This window comes from Prunus persica, chromosome G3 (genome assembly GCF_000346465.2).
Source record: "Prunus persica cultivar Lovell chromosome G3, Prunus_persica_NCBIv2, whole genome shotgun sequence".
NCBI classification, from domain to species: domain Eukaryota; kingdom Viridiplantae; phylum Streptophyta; class Magnoliopsida; order Rosales; family Rosaceae; genus Prunus; species Prunus persica.
The window spans coordinates 26472287-26487799 of record NC_034011.1 but is presented as its reverse complement, the minus strand read 5'-3'; the positions used below and the strand labels follow the sequence as shown (position 1 = coordinate 26487799).

The 15513-nt window shown below is 39.5% G+C and overlaps 3 protein-coding genes across 3 annotated transcripts; all 3 read left to right on the top strand.

The window, feature by feature from the left end:
• Positions 26-6338, top strand: LOC18781806 (AUGMIN subunit 6). The gene is made up of 13 exons (XM_007216963.2): positions 26-794; positions 954-1010; positions 1116-1210; positions 1851-2001; positions 2250-2375; positions 2511-2667; positions 2755-2815; positions 2893-3214; positions 3302-3427; positions 4144-4305; positions 4422-4671; positions 4797-5267; positions 5628-6338. Exons 1-13 carry the CDS (start codon positions 579-581, stop codon positions 5666-5668), a joined length of 2235 nt encoding a protein of 744 aa, XP_007217025.1. The 5' UTR covers positions 26-578; the 3' UTR covers positions 5669-6338.
• On the top strand, positions 6906-10762 carry LOC18783858 (serine/threonine protein phosphatase 2A 57 kDa regulatory subunit B' theta isoform). The gene is made up of 3 exons (XM_007215025.2): positions 6906-7212; positions 7737-9212; positions 9852-10762. The coding sequence occupies exons 2-3, from the start codon at positions 8022-8024 to the stop codon at positions 10209-10211; spliced, it is 1551 nt and encodes a 516-aa protein (XP_007215087.1). The 5' UTR covers positions 6906-7212; positions 7737-8021; the 3' UTR covers positions 10212-10762.
• On the top strand, positions 12055-15288 carry LOC18781636 (probable carboxylesterase 11). The gene is made up of 2 exons (XM_007217158.2): positions 12055-13298; positions 14339-15288. Exons 1-2 carry the CDS (start codon positions 12403-12405, stop codon positions 14874-14876), a joined length of 1434 nt encoding a protein of 477 aa, XP_007217220.1. The 5' UTR covers positions 12055-12402; the 3' UTR covers positions 14877-15288.

The window sequence follows — 15513 nt, the reverse complement described above, 5'->3', positions numbered from 1 at the left end:
TAAACCAAAACAAAAAATGAATTTATTGAGATTGAAACAAAAAGAAAAGCCAATAAGGTGTCAGAGAGTACATAGCTTACAGTGGTTCGGCGGAGCATGCTATCATCCTCACCAAACAACCAGATGACGACACCTAACGATTTGAAGGTGGCCGGCAATAGTTTCATTTCATTAGTCCACGTCAGCACCTTTCAAATTCCTCAACCGGCTACGTGACTCCTTTACCGTTCCTCCGGGCCCATCAAACGGCATAATAAAACACAAAGCCACTACAGCAAATCATTATTAAAAAAAAAAAAAACAAAATTTGAATTCTTAAACAAGAGTCCCTACACATTTCCATATTAGAAAATCAACCCCAACTTATTCAAACTGAGACGCGTTTCTCAATCAGAAAACTTCCTCAGGGACCTGCATTTCAAAAACCTTCCGATCAAAACAAAAGCAAAAATAACAAAAAAAAAATCAAAAAGAAAAAAGGAAGAAACAGAACCGGAGGCAGAGAGAAGCAAAAAAGCGAAACAGAGAAGGAGAGAGAGAGAGAGGGGGAGGGGTTCAGGTTTGTGGGGTTGTTGGTGATGACTATGGACAGAGAGAAGGAGAGAGAGATAGAGCTAGAGAGTGCAATGTACACTAACTGTTTGCTATTAGGGTTGGATCCGGCCATTATCGGACTCGGAGGCTCCAATGCCACTCCTCGGGTCGGATTCTTCCGCCACTCTAACCCTAAATTGGGCGAACAGCTGCTCTACTTCATTCTCTCTTCTCTCAGGGGCCCAATTCAATCCGGCAAGGTACAATCTCGATTTCCTTCCCTGTATGCTCCACCCATATTTACACTAATGATACATATACTATATTTCAAATTCAATTTCTTTGCATATATGTGTTTGTGTCTTCGTTTTACTGTCTTCCACTTTGCATCATGTCCCTAACGTTTTGAGATCTTTCAGGATTTCGATAAGGTCTGGCCAATTTTCGATTCCGCTCAATCGCGGGATTTTCGTAAGGTAAATTCGACTATTCCACTTTTCTTTGGTGCTTCTAGTTTTAATTTTCTTTTCATTTAATCATTGGGATGAGATGATTTATTGGTGGATTTTTTTAATAATTAGGTTGTGCAAGGGATCATTAGTGAGCTCGAATCGCAAGGGGCGCTTCCTAGGAGCAATTCGAGGGTTTCATCACTTGCTACATGTTGCGGACCCAGGTTGGTTGATGATACTACTCGTTGTTTTTATCCGCATTTTTTTAATGTAAATTTTTTTGCCTTTAATATTGAACTTTAAATGTGGAATTAGGCTTGATTGGTGAGAAAATTGACAAAGATATGAAATTCACATATAAACCATAATGTTGATTGCTTTCTTAGTTTGACCGAGGTTCATAGTTTTGTTGGGCTCACTTCCCTTTTTCATTTAAGTGAGAAACAATTTGCCGAACTAATGTAAGAAAAATGTAGTTATATTTAACAGTGAACTTGTTTTCCCCCCAATCAGCCAATTGATGATATTAAAATTAATGATTTATGCTTAAATGTTGTTGAAGTTCCTCTTAGGGCTCATTTGGGAGTAATTATGATAGGCCAATAATCACTTCTATGTGCTTCTCCACACAATTGCTTAAAATCACTTAAAGTGATTATATGGAGAATCACGTGGGAGGTGCTTCTCCCCATAAGTGATTCTGTCCTTCCGAAAATCATTCCCAAACGAGCTCTTAATTGAAATGACTATATCTTATGTAGACTCATGGTTTACAATTTTATGGGTTTTCTAATGATAATGGGTTTGGGTCTTTATGATTGCAATTATGGTTGGTAAATCATAAGCTTCATGTGTTGACTGCAGGTTTGTAGAACTTCTGTGGCAACTTTCTTTGCATGCTTTGCGAGAGGTTCATAGGCGAACATTTTCAGCTGATGTAGCTTCTAACCCACTTCCGGCATCACTGACGGATGTAGCCTTTTCACATGCAGCTACTTTACTTCCTGTTACTAAGGTAGGCTTGACCTACACTTACAATATTAAAGCGCGCATAAGTTCTATTACCGATGACATTTGAAATTGGGTTCCCAAATTATGATATTATTAGCTATTGACATGTCCATAGAGTTTTTCCTTTCGATAAAATTCTTAGATGAATTTTCAGGGTTTAATGAAAATCTGCATTTTTCTGTGTGAGTTTTCTTCTTTAGACTGCTTAGTTGGCCTTCAATAGCAGTTATTTGAACTTATTATCTTGTACAGGCTAGAATAGCACTTGAACGAAGAAGGTTTATTAAGAATGCTGAAACAGCAGTACAGAGACAGGCCATGTGGTCCAATTTGGCTCATGAGATGACTGCGGAGTTTCGTGGTCTTTGTGCTGAAGAGGTATAGGGGTAACTCACATTTCGACGAGCAACTTTTTGTAGTAGAAGCTTACTGGAAATTTTTAGAAATTTTCAGTTCACCTACAACTTTACAATTTGTATTCTGACGCGTCTCTCTGTAAAACATGAATCTCAGGCTTATTTACAGCAAGAGCTGGAAAAGTTACATGACCTTAGGAACAAAGTGAAGTTGGAAGGGGAACACTGGGATGACCTTGTTTCTAGTTCGAGTCAGAATTCCCATTTAGTATCCAAGGCTACTCGTTTGTGGGAGTCTATATTAGCCCGTAAAAGTGAGTACAAATCTTCATGGTTCCTTTATCAATTTCTTAGGTTTTATGTGTTATCAAATTGTGTAACGTGATCACCATTGCGTGTAGGTCAACATGAAGTTCTTGCTTCAGGCCCTATTGAGGATTTAATAGCTCACAGGGAGCATAGGTAATCTACCATCGGGTATCATTTTGACATCACCGGAGGCAATTCACCAACTCACCTTTGCATGCAATTCTTTCTAGGTACCGCATCTCTGGATCTTCTTTGCTTGCGGCTATGGATCAGAGTTCTCAGGTTCCTTATGGAGATGTCTTATCTGTCCAGTCTGGTGATTTTAATCCAACGCATGTGGATGACAAAGACAAAAATGATGGATCGTATGTCAATGTTAATAGAGAAAAGATGAAGAGCAATTCAGATTCATCCCATTCACAAGTAAATGATGAAGCAATTCATCGAGCAGATGAAAGAAGTGGAAGAGTCCACCCAACCGTTGACGTGGCAGAAATTATCAGGCGTTGGACACATGCTTTACAGCGTATTCATAAACAGTCGCTTCATATGGTATGCTACTTTGTATATGCTCATGATATTGTTGGATAAAAGTTTAGAAAGCTTAGTGAATTGGTGTTATACAATGGTAATTCATAGGCAAAAGCTAATGAGGGAGAGGGTCCAGAAATTTTAAGAAGTGCACATGATGGCAGTTCAAGCGGTCATGCTGAGTCTTTAGCTGCAACTCTTGCTGAACACCAGCAACACTTGGTTAGCTTTCAGGTAATGCTTATGGTTTAAAAGTACTAGTTAGATCTGAAGTGCTACCAGCTTCCCAGTTTCAACTTCATGTAGAACCAATACGTATCTGATATATGTGGCATTTGATGGTGTATTTGTACATTTCATGGGTGTTTAAATTCCATGGAAATATTTATCATTCTTCCTTATAAAGTTATACCATGTAATCAGGGGACAAGGGAGTCTTGTAATAAATACAGACCTTCCTAGTTGATCCAAATATGTGAAGACTTGTATTATTTAGAGAGCTTTTTGATATTGCAGTTTTCCTTATAGCAACCAAAGTATTAGAATTGTTTGATGTTGCATTAGAATAAACCGTTTTTTGGTGAACCAGGACTGTTTGAGAATAAGGGGTCAATTTCTCCAAATGCTCTTTGACCCATCCCAGAATAAATGTGTTATTTGAGCAGTCTGTTGTTTAAGCGAATCAATTAATACTCTGACATTCCTTCAAATATAACCTCAATGAAGTATGTTGATTTGAGCTTTTCTGTTGGTAGGAAGGTGTGGGATAGTGAATGTTAAAATGCTTGGATTTCTATTACTGAATAGACATCATATGACTGTCAATAAAAGTGAGATGATTCATGCACATGCCTTTCTTGAATGCCCCTTATCTCTCATGCATAATATATTTGTCATGACTATGCTTTCGTGATTCTATGCTGAGATTTTCCAATTCATAACTTCTGTAGGTTCTCATTAATCAACTGAAGGAAGTTGCTCCGGCAATACAAAAGTCAATATCAGAATGTACAGATAAAGTAGATAGCATTTCCTCTAGTCTGCCTCCAATGACCAAACATCCTGGTCGCTCAACCTCACCTATTCAAGCACAGAGCAGTGGAAGGACATTGGTAATACACCACACCTATTTTATGCAAAACTTAATATCTACTAAAACCTGTCTTACCTTGAATTACTGCAGTCTACAAGTGATGTACTGGTCTTTTTTTCCTTTGTAATAATTCAGGAAAGCAACACTGATGATGTGGCTGAGGTGACTTCAAAATTGTCTACCTTTCAGCTCGAAAAGGTGTCAGCTAGCCCTACTTTAAAGCTCCCACAGTTGTTTACCTTGACTCCTAACTCTTCTGGGAAAGGTGCAAGTATGAATAAGCGCCCTGCTTCAGCTGCTCAAACAAATCAAATAGAGAACTTTTCTGAAAGGAAATCTGTGGAGCAGCCTATATCAAATAATCACATAGATAATCTACCACAAGGTCTGCTGTGTGTGCCTTGCTTCTCAAATTCTCATTGCATTATAAGCGTGTTGTCTTGCTCAAGGCATTTCAAATTATATGTGGATTGGGAATTGGTTTTTGATTTTGATTTTCATGTTATGCAGATAGTGATAATTATTTTGTCCAGAATCTAAAGAGATCTGTCAGAGAAGCTGCTCTGTCACGGAACTCCTTAAATTCCGAATCATCACGAGGCAGCCATTCTGATGAAAGCTCTGAGCATTTCTTTTTACCTCTTTCCTCATCTGGGTTTTCTCGTCAAGGCCAAGAATCTAAAGGGGTTTCCTTGAGGAGTAAAAGGTTTGCATCTCAGACAGAGGCTTCCTTGCTTGAAAATCGTGCTTCTGATGGTCATATGGAGAGTAAATACGCCGAATTATCTCAAGTTTTGAACGGTTTAGATTCACTTGATGATTATGACCAAGTAAATGGGTTTCTTTCGGCTACGGGTTCAAACTGTGCTGCTTCGGACACACAAAGATCATTTTATGACTTCGAGGAAGCTCAGGAGCAGGTTTTCTCACCTCCTTTGCTAATGGACTCATCACTGTTAGTGGATTATGAGGACTTGCTTGGTATGTTGCTCCAGCCACTACTATTTCTGTTTGTAGGCTGTTATATGTACAGATTGTTCTCGGTGGATGACTTCATTTTGTTATTAAGTGCCTTTGTAGTTCCAAGTAAATGGTTCATCTCTGATGGTTCAGGCACTAGATTTTCTAGTTTATATCGTTAACCCTTGGGGATATTAGTAGTGAGGTCAATCACCACATGACCTCTATCATGCATACAAGGTGGTTTATATCACATCTCACAGACACACACAAGGACACATTGGGAGAAGTTTGTTTAAACTTCAATGCTCAACTTCAATGCTCTTTTTGTCTCCTTTAGTTTCTTCCCATTGAGAGAATTTTGCTTTACTCTTTTTGCAGCACCACTTTCAGAAACTGATACAGCATTAATGGAGCACTGACATTGAATATTGAGCAACCTTAATTTTTGGTTGAGGAGAGCTGTGATGGTTTTGGTTCCATTTCTCGGGACACTTTCCACTTCCCAAGTAATTGTTGACATGCTCGTATGATTTATTTCATGTTCTGTACATTTTCACCCTCCAGCTCAGCACAGTGTTTGGGGGAACTATGAACCTGCTAGCAGTGCTGTTGTACATGCATGACAAATGCTCGGAAATGATTGTATTGTGTTGAAACTCCTACCTGGATCTTAGAACCCTAAAATCCAAAGCCCCAACCTGATTGTATCATGCTGCAGACAAATTATATGGGGTGATTTTGTCCACGGATGCTACAAAAACTACCTCATCTGACTGCTTGGTGGGTATAAGTTAAAAAGAGGGTGAATCACTCACGTGCAGTTCTTATTAGCCCGAAGGTGTGCATCAATACTTCTTTCTTTGAGTATCAAGTTTCAGTTACCTGACAAGATTGATTGTTGGTCTGATTTATATGTATCTGATTAATCTGACATAAATGTAAGTTGCTGAAACAAGAGAATTGAGAAATTGTTGTTGAACCATAGGATAGTTTTTTCGTCGTCTTCATTATTCTTTCGGTAGGGTATATTTCTGTTAAAATGCTGGAATTGTGAGTATCAAGTTAGTCCATTTTGTCTTCTTTCCTGGCCTTCTTAATGTGTCATTTCACTTTTTTATTTGTGGAGGAAACTGGTTGCCTGTTTGACGGGGTGGCGGTGGGCAACAAGTAGTGACCCCTGTTGAGACAGAAACGAAAGAAAAAAGCTTCACCTATGAATTATGATAATTAATGAGCCAACCAAATCCATTTAAGAAACTAATCACAACTCCATATGAGAGTGTCCGCAAACGGCACCGTTTCTGCGGGAAAAAGTCTCAGAAGCGCTCAATGGATTCAAGACCAAAGCTAGCCCGTTAAAAGATATGAGCAAAAGCTTCGACGTCGGCCCTCGGTTAGAGTGTACAGGGACATCTCATTCTGCTTTGCCAACTGCTAAACGTTATGATGATGTTTGTTTAAAATATAGTATATTGCGCAAATACCATTTCAACCTTTCCCTTTCCTCCCCAAAGACTTTGTCCAAGCCAAAGTAGATTGGAAGGTTAATTTGGTCAAATGGGATCTCTCTGGACTCTCGTCGTCTGGAGTGAATCAAAGCGAGGAACAGTTTTTGAGGTTGAAAATTGAAATTCCTGAGGAAGTTAAAAAGAAATAAACAAATATCAATAATTATGCTCTCTTTTTTTCTTCCTTTTTAATCAACCATAATATTATTATTATACTCTTCGAGTGCAAAAGATAATGGTGTATCATCATGTATGTATGTATTATCAAATTATCAATTACAATAATTACAGTTTCAGCTAACAAAAAAAGAACGAAAGAAATCATCCAACAACAACAACAGCTTACAGCCGCCAAAGATTGCTGTTCTTCAACACCCACACACACCCCCCTCCCACCCACCTTTCTATTTCTCTCTATCTCAAAGGAAACAAGAAGCACCAGCTCAACTTTCTCTGTAAGTATCCACAAACATTCATTATGTTCTCCATAATTTGCTCTCCATTGCATGTTTCCAGCTAAAATTTCCCAGAGACTCAGTCCTGTATATTATTATGTAATAACTTTTCGTATTTTGGGTTTGCAAATTTTGCATGTTAAACTTGTTGGAGAATGCCAAACGGGTTTTTCCTTTTCGAATAGATCATACCCGGATCTTGTTCTCTTCTGATCCAGCTGAATTGCTTGTCAATCTTGGTGAAGAGAGGCAAACATTCAGTATGTTTTTCGTTTTTTGTTTGGGTTAAGCTCAAGTCAAACTTTCTAATCTTAGATACAAATTTGATGGTTTTCTACATCTGGGTTTCCCGATATAGGTCTCGATGTTTACTTTTACCTAAGCAAACTACGGATTTTGCTTTGGGTAATGGATCAGAGATCAGAAGTTACGCAAGCTGCGGTTTTTGCATTGTTTTGTTGATTAGAAATTTCCAGTTTTTTGTATTCTGTTTAATTTTCAGCTCGAAATGGCTTTATATGCAGCTTTCTTCATCTTCCTTGGGTGGGATATCTCTGCCCCGGATTTCCCCAATTGGCTCAGAACGTTTCTTTGTAATAAGGGGAAAGTCCCCTGTCTTTACCAAGGAAGAACACAAGAAGCTTATAGCCCGGGTTCTTGCTTCATTGCACTGAAATTTGGTTTGGGCTTTTCTTCCCTAATTGGAATTGTGTCTCTCCTCTATCACTGATGCTGTAGTTGCTCTAGAAGTTTGATTTATCACTGTGCTCTGAAGTGCACAAAGAAGGGCTTCTTTTGTCATTTAAGTTATGATCAAACAGATACTTAATAGGCTCCCGAGGAAGCCCTCTAAGTCAGCTGAAAATCGTGAAGGAGGATCTTCTAACTCTTCTTCAAATGCTTCCACCAGTTCAAGAGGCGGCTCTTTAGCAAGTAGCAGATATGTGAATTCGGGTACTTCATCTCTTTCGGGCCCTAATTCTACTCCAAATTTTGGAGTAAACGTGAATTCAAAGCTTAATGGGAACTCATTGGCTTCTCCATATGAGGCATTGCCTAGTTTCAAAGATGTTCCAAATGCAGAGAAGCAGAACTTATTCATAAAAAAGTTGAACTTGTGTTGTGTTATCTTTGACTTCAGTGACCCAACAAAGAACCTCAAAGAAAAGGACATCAAGCGACAGACATTGGTAGAGCTTGTGGATTACATTGCTTCTGCTAATGGGAAATTCTCAGAAACTGTCATGCAAGAAATTGTAAAGATGGTGTGCGTAAATTTATTTAGAACACTCACTTCTCCACCCCTCGAAAACAAAGCTTTAGAGGCCTTTGACTTAGAAGAGGAAGAGCCCTCAATGGACCCAGCATGGCCACACTTGCAAGTTGTGTATGAATTCTTCCTGAGGTTTGTGGCATCACCTGAGACAGATGCAAAGTTGGCTAAGAGGTACATTGACCACTCATTTGTTCTCAGGTTGTTAGGTCTTTTTGATTCAGAGGACCATAGAGAGAGGGATTACTTGAAAACGGTTCTGCACCGCATCTATGGGAAATTTATGGTGCACCGCCCATTCATCAGGAAAGCTATCAACAACATCTTCTATCATTTTATTTTTGAAACTGAAAAGCATAATGGGATTGCAGAGCTGTTGGAGATTTTGGGAAGTATAATAAACGGTTTTGCTCTGCCACTGAAAGAAGAGCACAAACTCTTTCTTGTTCGAGTGCTTATTCCACTTCACAAACCCAAATGCATACCCTTGTACCACCAGCAGTTATCTTACTGCATTACCCAATTTGTGGAGAAAGACTGCAAACTTGCGGATACAATAATCCGTGGTTTACTAAAATATTGGCCTATTACAAATAGTTCTAAGGAGGTCATGTTCTTAGGGGAGCTGGAAGAAGTTCTAGAAGCAACTCAACCTGCAGAATTTCAACGCTGTATGGTACCTTTGTTTCGCCAAATTGGCCGATGCTTGAGCAGTTCACATTTTCAGGTGGGTAGTTCACCACTTTCATCTGTTTTCTACTTGCTAGTTTCCTCTATTCTGTAGAGTCCTGTGTAAATCTTTATAATGTGAGAGGTAGTGATGAGCAGTAGCAGTATGTCAGTTGAGTTATATGAACTTGTTGTGGGTGGTCAAATACTGAGCTTTCTGGAATGTTTGTTCGTTTGTATTACACATAGTTTTCTTTTGGTGCCGATATAGCGATTATATTATGATGGAGAAAAATGATATTTGACTAACGTTTATTGCTATATTTCTTCTAAAGATGCACCTTAGGCATTTCAAAATTTGAAACCTTAGATCTTAAGATGCTGGTTTGAGTTGTTCTCTGGCAGTACCCGCATTTAGTCTATTCTGGAGTTTATTAAGTTTCTCAGATTAGTTACTGAAACCCATAGAGCAAATGAGAAAGACTTCTTGGTTAGTTTTGTGTCCTACTTTGAAAGGAAATTTCTGGTCATAGCTAAGTTAGTTATGAATGATCTCAAGCCTTTTGTACATAGAAGGAAAAAAGTTATGTGAAATGTATGGAATAAGAAATAGATATTTGCCTTAATTTACTTTTCTACTTTAATGATTTCAATAAATGATTCCTTCTCATGTATCCAGTTGGCCCTTAATTTGCAGGTGGCAGAGAGAGCTTTGTTCTTATGGAATAATGATCACATTGCCAACCTAATCAAACAGAACCGCAGTGTCTTACTGCCAATCATATTCCCTTCATTGGAGAAAAATGCAAGAAACCACTGGAACCAGGCAGTACAGAGCCTGACTCTAAATGTCCGGAAGATTTTCTCTGATATTGACCCTGAGCTTTTTGAGGAATGCTTGCTCAAATTTCAGGAAGATGAAGTACAAGAGAAGGAACTTAATTTGAGACGTGAAATCACTTGGAAGCGTTTGGAAGAGATTGCTGCCAAGAAGGCTACAAGCAATGAAGCAGTGCTTGTGTCCCCCAGAAAAGCCACCGGCAAACCTTCTGGCTAGCAAGTTTGAGATTCCCTACAATGTGATTACAGTGATTTTGATATTCAAATTATTACGCAGACCATAGACTGACATTGCTGTATAAGTTCTGAGATATCAATCTTCTTCTTGTTGGTTCCTCCGCTCTACCTGGCGAAATTTCGGGTTGTCAGGTGATCAAGTCACAGGACGGAGCATGCATGAATGGCTCAATCTGGAATACAATTGGCCCCCTTTTGGTTTACCATGTGGGGGTGTGGGCTGTATATATTTGATTTGGTGTAGAAGAACAAAGGGGTGACCCTGCCACACAGCCGCAGCATGGTGTTGGAGGTGTGGTGAGTAAAGCTGGTCTCTTTGTCATGGGGGTTTTAAAGTTTACAACAAAAAAAGGCTTGAAATTGACATATCTCTGTGGTTACATAATTTTGGATGATTTGGTTTAATAGAGACATCATGTCCTCAATCTTCAATTACTTGTATTGTATGTATCATCATCATCATCATCATCATCATCATCAAACTATGTTGCTTTTGTGAATGGATCAATCCCTATACCACCTTCAATTTCAGACTTATAAGTCAGAGTTGATGTTTCATTGTCACTGCAACTGCAAATGGCCATCCAACAATGACAAGTTTAGGCTTTAGGCCTTGGGCCTAGCCAACGCCTGGAAGACATCTGAATGTGTTAATCTTTCAAGTATGGACTTGAGCTGAGCTGGGCCGGCCAACTTGTTTCCACCTAATCGAAACAATAATTGAGCATTATTAATGATGGCCTACCTGTTGCTGACGAGGATATACTCTAATTGGTCCAGCTACACACCTGAACAAAAAACATATGAATTTATGTACAGAAAAATGTGACTAATAAATTCTGACCACTAAACTCATTGAATTTACCCATAACATGATGCAGTGCAAGAAGAAAAAGGAAAGTAACCTTATCTTCATATTCATAGTCCAGCCATGATTATCCAAATGTTTACTTTACTAATAAATGGATCGTCTTAGACTTCGGGTAAGGGTAACTGCTATTAACCATTTTGAATTATAATTTTGTAAAAAATGTACCAAATATTTAAGTAAGTATACTGTTCATTAATTCTGAAATTCGTTGTCATCATTCAATTGAATACCACATAAAAGTAAAAAGATAGATTTTAAGGATCTTATGGTCTTGATATTAGTATCAAATCAATGAAGACATAAAGTTAAATCGGATACATATTAAATTCCAGTGACTTTATTAAACTCATTTTCACGTAAGGAATTAAAAGTTATTAAACAAATGCTAATTAAGAAAAGAAAGGAGTTTAATCGAATTAAGCTTCAGGAAATTTACTTAAATGCGATGGGGATAGTCAATACAGAGCTATAATAAATGTAATATTAATCAGGCAAGTATAATTTTGTGTTAATTAGTACACTTTTAATACGTGATTAAGAAATGGTTTCATAATGTGCATTTGTGCAGAAAGAAAGAAAAAAAACATGATATCATGATCATCGATATGATTTGGTTTCATTCCCGTTTCCGAAGCAGACCCGTCGTCCGCCACCCACAATCAGTAAATGATCCGCTGCATGCAGCCCTATAACTCCAGTGCTACACCTTTACCGGTTATCACTGACCTCGAATAATCTGGCTTTATCTGATTGTACCCAACAGTCCAAGTCCTCAAGCGTACAACTTAAAGTGACAGAAAGTACCTGATTGCGTAAAAACGAGCGACAGATGATAATAGCTCTTCTTACTACAGCCACCCCATTTTCTTTTTTATTTCTTTGAATTTATTTTTAAGGTAACAAGACAACAATTGAATCTAGAATTTTCCTTTTAAAAAATCAGAAAGAAAAAATGACAAAACATTTGAACAAGCCACAAGAGACAGCGTAAAGTTGCATGTGTGTCCCTCACGCACCTGCCTCTCTTCTCGCTCTAATCTCTCTCTCTCTCTCTCTCTCTCTCTCTCTCTCTCTCTCTTTCTCTGTCTCACGCCATTGAAGCATTCGAATTTAAGATTCAGGCTATCTCAGATTACAAAACCCTAATCCCATCCCATGTGATCCATTCACGGGAGATTAATCCCCAATCTCAATCCTTAATCTGCCATGAATTTACACTGATTTCCAGAAAACCCACAACATTTCTCATTTCCAGTCTCTGCAAATCCCACAGTTTGTAGAGGGAGAGAGAGAGAGAGAAATGCCAAGCGTAGCTGTTAAGCTCTATAGCGTGTTCTTCAAGTTCCTCTTGAAGCACCGTTTGCAGAATCGGATCCAAACCCAGCCTGACGAGTTCAACCCTTTCGGCGTCACGTCCCGACCCGAAGAAACAATCGCCTCACCTAATCCTCTGTTCGACGACGGCGTTGCCACCAAGGACATCCACATCGACCCCTTCACTTCTCTCTCTATCCGAATCTTCCTCCCCGAGTCCGCTCTCAACCCACCCGAACCCGCTTCCAAGTCTAGGGTTACCGCTACGCCTAAACGATCCGATCTCAATCAGGGATCCAACCGAACCGATTCGGCCCGCCAGAGCCTGAACAATTTACCCGCCACCCCTTCTCGGCGCAACAGCTATGGCAATCCGACACTGTCCAATTTGGCGAAAAGCGAGCAGAGAAGGAACAGTTACGGGTGTAGCAATGACATAGAGAGTATGAATTTGATGGCGAACGCTGGCGTGGGAGTGTACAGAGGCTACTCGCCGGCCAATTTGACCAAGAACGGTCGAAAATTGCCGGTCATGTTGCAGTTTCACGGCGGCGGCTGGGTCAGTGGCAGCAATGACTCTGTGGCCAACGACATCTTCTGTCGGCGGATTGCGAAGCTGTGTGACGTCGTCGTTTTAGCGGTGGGTTATCGGCTTGCGCCGGAGAATCGATACCCCGCGGCGTTCGAGGACGGGTTGAAGGTGTTGAATTGGCTTGGGAAGCAGGCCAATTTGGCTGAGTGCAGTAAGTCCATGGGAGGCGGACGGAGCACTCTCGGCGGCATTACCGAGTTTAAGAAGGCCGATTCTCATCGGCATATCGTGGACACTTTTGGGGCTTCAATGGTTGAACCTTGGTTGGCTGCCCATGGAGATCCAACGAGGTTATAATCTTCTTCTACTTGCAACGTGACTATTATTATATTTAGATTCTAACTGAAATTTCTAATCTAGTGTGTTATGATTGATCATGATACATGAGTTTACAATTCTTGGTTCAGTTTGTGGATATTGCTGTAATATGATTTTCATGTTTGCATTGCCAGTGTTCAAAGTTTATAGGCATTTCTTTGGAGTTTATCAGATCCATGGGTTGATTTCTTGTAATAGGTTGCTAGTAGCTGAGTTTGCGTACTTGTTTCATTTCCCAACTAAAATAATTGTTTAGGCTGGTTGCTGGTGTTGGCAATGCTTTAGTGTTTGAGTTAATTTCCATCTGAGGACTTCAATTAATGTCCACAGAGGCTGGGTCGATGTGCACTTGTGCGCATATAATAGATATAGAAAAGTTAATAGGGCTAATTTCAACTTAGAGTGGCAAGGTATTGGTGGATGACTGGATTTTATCTTTCCATAGAGTTTTGATAAGCTTGGTTTTCTTCTAAAATACTTATGCTTTTGGTTGGCCTGTCTGATACCTTGATCTGCTATATTAGATTACATGCTGGATTCATGTAGTTTAAGAGAAGATGCAGTTATCATTTTCCTCATAATTTGTTGCTAAATCTCAAGATTTCTTGATGACAAAAGTCAATAGTTTATGCAAGCAGGAGGGGTTGGAGTGGGATTTGTCTATGTTGATATAAGATAATCTTTGCTTTCTTGAAACTACTTCTATAATGTCTCAACCATAAACATTAAACTATTAGCATAGCAGAACAATTTATTATATAAGGATTAGATTAAGGCCTTAATATATGGTCCTATGCTGTCATGGGTTGGCTGTGGTTCCAGTTATGTTTAAACTTAAAACCTTTTTGCCTGCATTATTTATGCATTGAGCACTAAATATGACTTAGTTCTCTGTATTTTCTCATTCTGTATATATAGTATCTTCTGTTTGTTTTTGCTTTCCCTTTCTGGAAATTACGCTGCAAGCAGGCTACATTGCCAAATTTCTAACTTGCTTTGATATCATAAACAGATGTGTTCTCCTTGGTGTGAGCTGTGGTGCTAACATTGCAGACTATGTGGCTCGGAAAGCTGTAGAGGCAGGCAAGCTTTTGGACCCTGTCAAGGTGGTTGCACAGGTGCTGATGTATCCGTTCTTCATTGGAAATGTCCCCACTCATTCTGAGATAAGATTGGCAAACTCCTATTTCTATGACAAGGCAATGTGCATATTGGCATGGAAACTATTCTTACCTGAGGAAGAGTTTAGCTTGGACCACCCAGCTGCCAATCCCCTCATCCCAGACAGGGGGCCACCTGTAAGGCTCATGCCTCCGACCCTTACAGTGGTGGCAGAACATGATTGGATGAGAGACCGTGCCATTGCTTACTCAGAGGAGCTCCGGAAGGTGAACGTTGATGCACCTGTGCTGGAGTATAAAGATGCAGTTCATGAATTTGCAACCCTTGATATGCTCCTCAAGACCCCTCAGGCCCAGGCCTGTGCAGAGGACATTGCCATCTGGGTCAAAAAATACATCTCACTTCGAGGTCATGAGTTCTCATATTAGGTTGGTGACAACACACCCAATTGATGTTGCCACACAGTATACTCGGCTCTGCCCTGTGTATTCTGTTAGAAACTGAGCAAGAGAAAACCAGTATGCTGCCATTACCTGGGAGGCTGGAATGGATACTATATATTGTTTAGGTGGTTTCTGCCTCCTTTAGCACTTGGGTTGTTTCAGTTTCAAATTTACTTCTCGTGACCTTGTCATGTTCTGTGTTATTTGTAAGATAGAGAAGTCGCCTGAGAGTAGGATTTAGATGATGAGCCAGTGAGATGTACCCGCCTTTTTTCTAACAGGAGCGCCACATTCGGACGTTCTTGTGCCATTTTTTCCCTGTGCATTACAATGTACTGTTTCTTATGAATAGAGTTCAGTTCTATTAATCAAATGCTCTCTTACTGTCTTTCACTCTCTCCCTATTTTCAATGAAGAGTTCTTTGTCTATGCCTTGTTCTGTTGTCTTAGGCCGAAAGGCTTTTGGGATTAAAAGTTCAATTTGCTGTTTTTGTTGTAAGCATTTTCTCGCTGTCCATCCACCAATTACCAATATTCTTAAAATACTTATGAATTTTAAAATTTCCTTGTTTTTTGTTCTTAAACATTTTTGTTAGCTATATAGTAGTGGACGGTGAATGAA